Raw genomic sequence first — 11,398 nt, 5'->3', positions numbered from 1 at the left:
GGGAGGGGCGGGCAGGAGCGGAGTGAGAGAGAGAGCGAGCGGGCTCGCCGTGCCACAGCAACCCTTGTCTGTTGCTGCTGCTGTCGCCTCGGCCGCCGCCGGCCCGGACTCGCCCGGAGCGCAGGGTGTGTGCCCCATTGCGCGTGGAGTGCGGAGGCTCCTCCAGCCCCAGCTCCTCGCCCCGGCCCGCGCGCGGGTCCCGGAGGGCACCGACCCCACCATGCAGCTGCAGTTTCGGAGCTGGATGCTGGCCGCGCTCACGCTGCTCGTGGTCTTCCTCATCTTCGCAGACATCTCAGAGATCGAAGAAGAAATCGGGTAAACAGCCGCCCGGAGCCCTTGGCCGGAGCCCCGGCGGGATCTCTTCCTCCCCAGGGCTCCTTACTCCCCATCCGCTTTGTGTGCGCCGCGCCCCCCTGTCGCTCAGCTGGAGGGTTCGTGCTGGCGGTTTGAACCTGGGATGGCAGTGTCAGGGGCCCGGGACCTGGGACGCTTTCGGGAGTGAATGATGGGGGCGCGGCTGCTGAGGGGCGTCTCCGGGCGGGGTGCACGGGCAGCTGTAGCCGCGCGGCGTGGGGAAACCGGACTCGCCCACTCTGCTCCCTTGTTCCCTGGTCCCTTCCCTTGGCGTGTGCGCGCGCGGTGTCGCTGGGGTCGAGGGAGGGCGCCGGGGAGTGTCTCGGGCGGGTAGAAGGACGGAGAGTGGAGGCAGGCAGGAGTTTCTTTGTCTCCGGCTCGGCCGCTTTCTCGCCTTGGCAAAGTGGGCAGGGGGCGCGCGGGGGATCTCTGAGCTGGGGGAGGGGAATCCCCTGGCGGGAGCAGAGAGAAGAGAGCTCTACATCGACTCCTGGCAAGGGGAATGTGCCCTGCACACACCGGTACGCACCGACGCCGCCCGCCAGTGAGCCCTGGATCCGGGAGGGGGGTGGCACCGCTGAAGGTGTGGCGCGCCGGTTTGGAGACCCAAGCTCTCCGCTGGATTTGGGTGCTCTGCCAACCCTGCGACGCCCCCGGGCGACCCCAGGCTGCTAAGCGCTCACATCCGGCGCCAAGACCTGGAGTGGTTGCCAGAAAGTCTCCAATTCCGCCCAGTGGGCTTCGGGGTCCCCAGGAGCGCGGGATCTCAGCTTGTCCCTATCTCTTCATTGGTGGGCGGGACCACAACCTCCAGCTGCTCCGGGTTCGGGACTTCTTGAAATGCGCTCTCTAACAGAGCCTTGCGCACTACCAGGGTGTCCCGTGGGTAGAGGCGGGCTCCCGACCCTACAGTCTTCTGCACGAGGAGCCCGACCCATGTCCGTAGCCTCCAAACCGTGGTGGACCTGTAGGAAGGCAGGTTCTGAGGTAGTCTTCAGTAAAAGGGTGAGGTCCCTGAGAGCACTCTGACCCTCTGTGGGATTAGTGAAGAGCCAAGCTCATATAAGCGTCCTGAGCTGCTGCGTGCGTCCCTCCTTTGTCCAACTTCATTATCCACACGAACAGAGGATGGGTCCTGCCTTCAGACCCCTCCAAAACAAAGTCCAGAATCCAAGATGCTACGGCCCTAAGGACTCTAACCTGCGGGCAGGTGCCTCTTCCTGCTCTTTGCTTTCTCTCTACCACTTTCCCTTTCTATAAGCACACAAATCATTCTATGAACTCCACTAGGCTTCCAGAATCTTCTACAACATTCATCTCATCCTTAGTTTCCCCCAAGTTCTCTGAAAACTTTCACTGATGTTCAGTTAATACACTCTGTGCCGCCAGCTTTTCAGCAGAGACAGAAACAAACTACTTTCCCATAGCTGCTCTCCTAGTGTGTGGTCTGAACAGAAATCACGTTCTGAGATAATGGAAAGTGGACCTTGAGCGCTCCCAGGTCTCTGTCTATCCCATATCACTGGGTGACTTTGACAATGAGAAAAGAAAGGACCCTCCAACACCTTGTTCTGGTGTGTGCGTGTGCATGTACGTGTGTGTGTGTGTGTGTGTGCGCGCGCGCGCATATGCTCCCACTTCCATAAGTATCCCTGCTCATCAATTTGCTGAACTTTTTACTGAGCATCTTCTGTGTGCCAGGGACTTTTAATTTTTAAAATACAACGAGAAGATCAGTTACACGTGGTGTCTCCCCTTCCTGCCAAAGGCATCTTGAAGCCTCCACTTCCCACAGTCAAATTCTTCCAGCAGGCAGTCAGAAGTTTCCATTCCACAGGAGCATTTACACATAGAGTGTGTATTGAAAACTCGGGGCTCTTGTGCTGTGAGCGTATTATGTTTCACGTGGGGAATACATGAGCCCCCCACACACACACAAACACACCCCTTACCTGGACTGATCCTAGTAAGAAAACTGTCACCTAGCCCACACTGACATCTTCTACAGCATCCTCTGTAGACTCCTCTCCTTGGTCTGGGCTTTAGCTTGGTCATCAACACTTTCTCCTAGTTTGACGGAGTCACCGTGGACCTGTACTATCCATGCAGTGTGGCTGATGTCAATAGCCCAGTTCTCTTTGCAGACAGTCCCATATGTTTAATCTGGAGGGAAGGGGGCCCACTGCATTTTCCATGCATGGACAAGGACGGAGCAATGTGGGATAGACAATGGGAATTGCACCAGCCCATCTTTCTGATAAGGAGTGAGGTTTTCACACAGTCACTTATCCTCCGAGCCACCTCAAATGTTTGCTGTGGGTAAGTGACCTGACACAGATTTTGGGGTGTCAAGAGAATTCTGTCTCTTTTGCCCTCTTCATCCTAGAAAGGGATGGGGTCCTGCTCAGGACCACAGTGTTTTTGCCCCATTGCTTGCTACCTATGTTGGGAAAGATAACAACTCACCCACCAGAAAGAACCATGGCCCTGGCCAAAAAAAAAAAAAAAAAAAAAGTGAGGGGCTGATTCTGGAAGGAGGTAGACAGTGTGACAGAGTCACTTTGAGGATAAGTTTTCCTGGGACTAAGAAATAGACAGTAAAAAAAAAAAAAAAAAAAAAAAAAGCAAGTAGATCTCCCCCCGCCACACACACCCTACAGACCCATTCTCTCAAGCTTTCGATTCTTTCTTAGAAAATGAGATTTTAGATTGGCGACCTCAGTGGTCCTGACCTGTCCCAAGCATTAAATGTCCTGTGGCCAGGTACTGGTAAAGCTTCTGAGAGACATCTCTTTTTCTGAGTGATTGTCTTCAGAGTTCCATTTTCAACACTCTTGTCATTCACGTCGGACTGCATGAGAGAAAGAAGTGTAAAAAGACGGAGTCTCTGCAAGGTGCCCACCCATCCACTCCCCCCTGGGAACCAACGAACACATGCAAGTTCTGGGTCAGAGATTCAGTGGGGCTCTGGTGAAAGCGCCACATAACCTCCCCCAAGCACCCCCTGGGTTTTATGGCCAGTTGGCTCATGTTATAACCTTTAGATACTGAGACATGGAGTTACCATCTACAAAGTTCACATTATGCTGTCTAGTTAGCCCCAAAACGAAAAATTAAATCAAAAACCTTATAGTGTTTTAAATACATTTGCAACGTCATGTTGTAAGACATTCGTAGCTCTTTTGGTGTGTATGGGGCCCTGCAGGCTGCAGCCCTGACATACCTGGTAGGTAAACTGAGTTATTCTGGTTCTGCCCCGGGCATTAGGCTTGAGTGTAACCCCTGTGAAGGAGCGGGAATCATGCTCTCCTGTCTACTACGTTGTCTGGACGGCTGGCCTACAGAGGTCATTCAGGAGGTGAGCATTTTCCCAGTCTAGCACAGGTTAGGCACACAACGTCCTCAGGCCACAAAAGGGCTCTTCCTCTGGAAACAGCTCCCTCTTTTTATCAGTTCTTCTTGGTTTAATGGGATATCATGTTTACGTCATATTCTGGCCCCTTCCATGCAAGGCAGGCTTATTCTGGTTGTCATTCAATACCCTAGTCCCCAGATGAGCCAGTAAAGTTATAAGAGAGTTATGCAATGTTGTTTTAAAGACAAAGGAGATGCTGGGGGTTCTAACAATGCCTGTTGTGGCTCTAAGGGGGATGGTAATGATGCCCTGCATAAACTTGGAGAGCCTTTCGAAGTTAGCCAAGACATCAGCATATTCTATCCCTGTGGTACCCAAATGGCAAACAACCTGTAGCACCAAAAACTACTTTTAATTGGGCTCTGTGTACCTGGCCCATGCTGACTACCTTGAAGCGCCTGTTCACTGATCCATCACCCTCCCAGTCCTCAGTGGGTATTGCTGCCACCTCTAGTTTATCAGTAAGGAAACCAAAGCTGTGAGTTAATTTGCTAGTAATGAAGTGCTGGGTCTATATAGGCCAGAGGTCAGGCAGGCTGAGGACTAAATCTTCTGGAGGAGATGGCTCTGTCATTCTCTTGCAAACTAGATTCCTATGGCAACTGAATCAGGCTTCTCTGATGACACCCAGATATCCAGAGGTGGGGTGATTGTGAAGATATTGAACAACCGATCCATCTCTGGCACTGATGTGTTAGAATGAATATCAGACTGGTCAGAAGTGATGCCATCTAGCATGTTACGCCAGGGTCCTAGCACCCTATTAAGTGTCAAATCTTGTCTGGAAAAGTGATGGGGGGGTGGGGAGGGGTGCCTAGCTCTGCCCTTCAGTGCAACCGGACCCATGAGCAGGCAGTGACTCCTGTTGTCCAGGGAAGGAAGGTTGAAATACACTTTTGGGAGGAGTCTGAGTGGGTGTGGGAGAACGTGGCCTTGGACAGTCGCATCCTGTGCTCTGTGAAAAGAGTGTGTGCTTATTCAAGGTGGCCCTTTTGTTGGGGGAGGGGTCCATTTCTTTTCTTCCTCCGTCCTAGTATAGTTCACGCAAGCATAAACACAATTAAAAGATAAAATAGAAGAGAAAGACGGTCTGGTTTTAATTTCCTTGCTCCTAGTTCTTGATGCCAACTGTTCTATCATCACATTTAAATTGTAAATAGATATCCCTCTTGGAAACCAATTCAGTTGCGCTCAGCCTCTTTTCCCTTGTAGTACTGAGTTGCTAGGTTTTAAAAATTGTTTGAATTTTACAAACTGGGAATGGTGAAAAAGAAAATTATAAATCCTTGCCACAGAGTGGGCTTCTAGAAAGTCACTGACTTCTGAAAGTAAAGAATGGACATCCACAGCTATAACCTGGCCATGGTCTCTCAGGTTCAACCTCCCATGGGTTCAACCTGTACCAATCAATATTGCTCAGAACTTTCTGGATTATTCCATAATTGCCCATCTCTATACCTTTGCACATGCCAATCCTCCTTTCTAGGTCTCCTGATGTACACTGGCCTTCCTGTTCTTCTTGCCCCCTTCCCAGGCCCCTGTCTCCTCACTAGCTGGCCAGCCACCACCTCCTTCCCCACCCACTCTCGCTCTTCTTTCATTGCTCCCAGGTGCACCTTGAGTATTCCATCTTGCCAGCATTTTATGGAGACAGAGCTCACAAATACGGTTTTTTTTCCTCCTCTGTCCCTAGCTCCTTTTGAGAAATAAATGTGGTCCAGGAGCCTTTTGACATTGCAAAATGGCATTGCCACCTACAAGTCCACCTTCAAAAACCACTTAATCAAGTTACCAAAACAAATCATTTTTTTAAAAGTCATAATGTTTTAAATTAGTGTACTAGTTTGTAGTGAGCTGCATTCAGAGCTATCCTGGAAAGCAGAAAGCCCAGCCCCAGGATGGAAATGCATGATAGATAATGAAGCTTGTAAGTTTTTTTGTTTGGGGCTTTTTATTTGTTGAATGAACAAATTAAAGCTTAGAGATTAGCAATTGGATTCTAGTTTCAGTGTCTCAAAAGATCCGTACTGTCCAGCTAACAGTTAAATACCTCCACTTGGTGAGACAGCTGAGGCATTTCTGCCTACTGCAGCCTAAAAGGGACAGTCTGGGATGGGCACTGAAAGGGACATCGTTGAGACATGGCCCACATAGGGATTCAGGTCCCACCCATGTAGACTATCACCAAATGTTCTTTATAGGGCATTTGAAATCGGTGTTTTATCTTTAAAACACTGTCAAGTTAGAGACTCAGGATGACCACTCAAAGCTGGGGATGCTGTGTGGAGCTAAACAAGCTCAGGAAGATCAGATCTCCCAGCTGCCTGGAGCAAAACTGAGTTAGACAGGCAGATGGCAGGATAGCAGAAACTCCACAGCCCAGTGAGCCAATGGCTGTCTCCTGCTGGTTGGAGGGGGTGATGGAGACTGGTTCCTCCCTAAAGGTCTGCCCAGAGTGACATCCCCAGTGGCTGTCTGCCTGATAGTCCAGGTCTTGCTTGCTCTCTCTGTGGTGCTAGTCTCATTCTTAAGTGTTGAGATTAGTCACTCTCCTGGGTGGCAGCTGGGCTGGTTTTAAATTCTCCCCAGTTGTCTGCAGTTCATCACCCAGCCAGGAGACTGTCCCGTGTCCTGACAGGACCTGTTTGTCCCTGAATTTGCTCAGCTTCAGCTGTCACCTACTTCACAGTAGTGTGGAGAGAATCGCTTCAACCAAGGAGAGCTCGTCTGCACTACATTCAGGCAGCTGTGCTCCTCCTGACACACTTGCGAGCAGTTGGGGGAGCTGATTTGTTTCCCTGGAAAATCCCGCACCATGCCTTGCTTGCTGTGTGAGTTGTAAATCTACACTGCAAGACGGAGGCTTTCCACTCTGTCAAGGGGATTTCCCTGGCGCTTTCTTGCTATTGTCTGAGGAACCCACTATTCTGTTCTGCTCCCCGACCCCACCCCATCCCACCCCACCCCACCCCCAAGCTTTAAGGATGTAATTCCTGCTCCTTTAGCATCTTAATCCACAGTTTGGAGATCCAGATGGTCGCCCTGACCAGTGGTCCCCAAATGCGGATGTGTGGAAAAGACAAAGGATGCAAAAAGGGAAAAACAAAGAAGAAAGGAAAAAGCTACAATGTAGCCAGTTACACTTAGGCAGTTTCCAGTCCCAGCTGTCACTGTCTCCCGAGTCTCTGCTTTCTTTTTCTTTTGCCTACTAAGATGACTATGCTTTTAAAAGTCCTTGTAGTTGGCCCAATAACACCCTTCTTTGGCCAAACAGGTTGGGAACCGGTGCCTGTGAACCCCAAGATTTTTGCTTGCTTTTGTTTTGTTGGTATTTTTCTTTTAATGTTACCAGCTTTTCTTATATGCTGGGACCTGGGTCCTAAAGATCCATGGTAGGAACCACACTGGAAGACACATTCTCCCCCACTACCCCTGCATACAGTTCTTTTCTCCAGGGCCGGGGGGGGGGGGGGAGGAGGCACCAACAGACAATAACACCATAGCCTTTTTATGGGCACTAGATCTCACAAGCAATAAGATTGATGTCATCATTACCTTATTGTACAGATGGGAAACTGAGGCACAGAGCCATGGAATAATTCATCGAAAGTCACATAGCTAGTGAAGTGCCAACGGGAGATTATCCAAAAGTGAGGAATGAAGTAGCCTCCAGTAAGGATATAGAAGTGCGCTATTCTCCATGGAAGAAATCCCTGAAACACCAAGGTTTGTGAGAAAGAACTGTACAGACTCAGAAAGGCTGGGGGAGGCCTTCAGGGAGAGTGTGCTGGAGCTCAAGACATAGGCCATGTCAGCTGGAAAAGACCATACAGAAGAGAAGGCCAGCTTTGGAATGCCACTGCCTTTGCCTCCCCTCTGACAACCTTCTGCTAGGAACTGCTCTCATCAGAATGGCTCTGGGAAAAAATGGCGTTTGTTAGGGGTGGGGGAGACTGAGTCACTGGGTGAAGAAGGAACATGTGATTAAGGTCTAGAGGAATTTTCTTCTGAAGGGGAACAGAAGGACTCACGTTGTCACCTCCCCCAGGCCAGTGAGGCCTGAAAGGATGAGCTTCAGCAGGGAGATGACTCACTCCAGGAAGTCTTGCTTTCAGTACTTCAATAGGTACTGAAACTCTGGCCTTTGCCCATCTGAAGATTAGCAATAAAGTCTTAGAGAGATCCCAGGACTTTCTGTGACCACACAACCAGTAAGAGGACCTATGTTTATTTGGCCCTGGCTCCAGCCCTGGCCCTGGCCCACTGCTCTTCAACACGTTTTAGTACTAACTTTCATTTTAGACCCTCTGCTCTGGCGCTCGACTCTCCGTTCTATTTTCTGTGCCACGCTGCAGGTTAGTAAAAGGATACTGGAAACTCTGAGTCTGTAGGAGAGACTCACTGACCATCTGTAGTTTCGTGGCACTGCGGTGACATCGCTGAGGTCTGGCATTTCAGCAGATGGAGAGGACAGGGCAGACACACCAGGACTCTGCCCAGTGAGACTGAGCACTTGCTGTTAGCTTTCCTTATCTCTAGTTTCTAGGCTGTGAGTGTTGGCCTCACTCAGGGGAGCAATACCCAGGGTAACTTGTATCTTCTTTCACAATATATGCCAAGGCAGTAAATAATAGAGGCCAAGACATATTGTGTCTGGAGAGAGTGAGCTTGTTGGGGGAGGTGACTCTGGCTTGCTGTTTCAAGAGGTCACAAAGGGCCTCTAACTACACTCCAAGAACTTGACTACAAGTAAACTGTGCCAGGTATCCAGACTAATGCCCTAATCGACATGTTTATCTATGAGAATCAGAAAGAAATGGGAGAGGAACTCCAGGGCTATTCTGTTTGTGTCTGGACATGCTTACAGAAGGCCTCCCAATAAGATCCCAGATGTGTATGGAAACAGCCATGGTTTCAGTGCTTGCCACAGCCTACCCGTGCGGTCTGCTGTGGCTCAGACTCACAGAGTGAAGACTTAGGCCTTCATGCAAATCTCTTCCAGATGCCACTCCAACCCTCACTGCTGCAATGTCTCTGGAGCAGAGCTCACTGCCCATGATGCAGGACATCGCCCTCCACCTCTGTATCAGTGAGGAGCTACTATTGGGCAGTGGCGATGCTTTGCTGCGGTGACACACTTATCACCTGTGTGTCCTCAAGCAAGTGTCCCCACTGTTGCGAACCTCGGTTTCCTAAGGCACGGCATTCTGACTGTGCAAACTGCAAACGCTAGATTACGAAACACTGCAGGCACCACAGACAGCAACAGGACAGTCCCTTCCAAAACCCTAATACAGATCCCATGGTATCTAATCTAGCAGTCTGGCTTATGGGTGTACACTTAAATAAAATGGATGGGGCTAGAGAGATGGCTCGGTGTTTGAGAGCCACTGGCTGCTCATCCAGAAGACCAGGGTTTGAGTCCCAGCTCCCACATGGCGGTTCAAGTCCAGTTCTAGAGAACACAACTCCCTCTTTTGGTCTCTCTGGGTAAGTACACATGGGGTACACAGACATCAATGCAAGCAAAACATGCCTACAAATAAAAAATAAGCAAAGTCACTGAAACGTCTGTAAAATGGAAAGCAGAGACTGAAACAGATAGTCGTACAGTAATGCCACTGTTAATAGAACCATCATTCACATGGGCAAAAGGTAGGAGCAGCCCATCCACCGACAAATGATGACGTAGATATATTGAAATACTATTCAGCCTCAACAATGAAGAAACTTCTCACACATGCGCTGTCGTGACTAGGGTGAACTTTGATGCCATTAGACCAAGCGAAATAATGCGGGCATCAAAAAAAAAAAAAAAAAAAAAAAAAAAAAAAAAAAAAAAAAAGGCAGCCACTGCTTGATTCCTCAAACAGGAGCTTCCTCAAAGCAGCCAGATTCTCAGTGGTGTGGTGGTGGCCACGGTCAGTGGGAAAGAGAATCAAGTGTTACTATTTAATTAGTATGAATTTCCCCTGTTGTAGAAAAGGGTTCTGCAGAGGGATAGTGGAGAAGATTGTACAGCAATCAGAAATGGACTTAACGCCACTGAAAAGAACAGTTAAACAGGTTCAGAACGGTAGATGTTGCCCGTGTTATACTACAAATTTGAAAGCATACACACACACACACACACACACACACACACACACACACACACAAAAGAACATTTGGTGGGTGCTGGGGCACGTTGGCTTATTTTAAGAGCATGTTGTGGTTTTAACAAAGCAACATCAATGAGAAGGCTGTTTCATTTAGAAAATGAGACGGAGCCAAGAAGCATGCGAGGGAGGCAGCGGTAGGAGGGGAGTGGCAGAGGCACGGACAGAGGGGCGTGGCAGCGGTAGGAGGGGCGTGGCAGCGGTAGGAGGGGAGTGGCAGAGGCACGGAGGGGCGTGGCAGTGGTAGGAGGGCCGTGGCAGAGGCTCGGAATTAGAAGAGTTTGGCTAGACTTGCTGGGTGTAGCCACATCCCCAGCAGCTGGATTTAGAACTATGGGCTGTACAAGCCCACACTTTTCTGTGTGACCATTCATGTAAATACTTGCTGCCCTCTCTAAATTCAGTGGAGAAGTCTTTAGGGTCCCATAAACAATCAAGGAGGAAAAAGGCTCCCCAGACCCCTCCCAACCAACAGGCTGTCCAGCTTGCTGCTCTCCCTTGCTCTTCTGCAGTGAGGTAGTCCTGAAACTACCTCCCCCCCATCCTCAAGAGTGAACTTGACAAGAGCCTCAAACCTCTAATCTTCTGATTTGGCAACTGAAAGTCTAAGAAAATTGGGGACCTATGGTCCCTCACCTGTTAGGCTCATACTCTACAAGAAAGTGGGACTATGACTTAATATGGCTTCTGGAAGGCATGAGTCTATACACTCATTCTCAAATGTGAAAGAGCATCAGAATCGCCTCAAAGACTTGTCCAAAGCAGATAGCTGAGCCCCACCCCGGAGACCCTAAGGCCTGAGAATTTGTATCTTGGACAAGTTCCAGGATATCCTATCACTGCTGGAGCCTCTGAGAGTCAGGAATTAAGATACACTGGTCTATGGCCTTTTTCTTCAATGCATGGTCCTTAAACCAGCAACTCTGGGCATCATCTGGGGGTCTGGCAGACATGCTGAATCTCAGGCCATCTTAGACTGTGTCTGCCTTATAATAAGGCCCAAATGATATATATATACACTCCACTGGTGGGAACATAGTCACACCCCACAATATGATGTTTTCTCAGTTTTAAACTGTATATGCCAAAGTGGATCCCTAAGATTATAATAGAGCTAAAACATAATGAGCTATGTTTGGATAAAAAAAAACATACTATTTTGTTGCCTATAGTAAGAACACTGTACAGAAACATGGCGTTTGGTCCTAGGAGCAATAGGTCATACAGCACATAGTCAGCTGACAGAAGAAACCTCCACCATCCATGTCTAAGAACACTTGGCAGCATTCACACATCACTTTAAAGATGCATCTCTGCAGGTATGTCCCTGTCACTAAAGGATACATGAGTGTAACCCCTTTCTTTCCCTGCCTTCTGTAGTTTCCCTGCCTTCTTTCTTTCCCTATCCTGGCTCTACTCACCAGGGAGAATTTGCTCACCTATGCATCTCCACTGCCCATCATGGAGT

At 49.3% G+C, this 11,398-nt stretch overlaps 1 protein-coding gene across 2 annotated transcripts in view; it reads left to right on the top strand.

Annotated features, from left to right (window-relative positions):
• Positions 1–220: 220 nt before the first annotated feature.
• The window catches only part of ST8SIA2 (ST8 alpha-N-acetyl-neuraminide alpha-2,8-sialyltransferase 2), a gene marked incomplete at both ends in the record, with an annotated part of 68,064 nt that continues 56,886 nt past the window's right edge, over positions 221–11,398 (top strand). For both annotated transcript variants that reach the window (XM_080913667.1, XM_080913666.1), the window contains one exon: positions 221–318. In XM_080913667.1, coding sequence (XP_080769793.1) covers positions 221–318 — 98 coding nt within the window. The remainder of the gene's footprint in view (positions 319–11,398) is intronic.

Source organism: Micromys minutus (assembly GCF_963924665.1).
Source record: "Micromys minutus genome assembly, chromosome: 3".
Classification (NCBI taxonomy): Eukaryota; Metazoa; Chordata; class Mammalia; order Rodentia; family Muridae; genus Micromys; species Micromys minutus.
The sequence above is the reverse complement of the archived record's forward strand: the minus strand, read 5'-3'. Positions and strand labels throughout refer to the sequence as shown.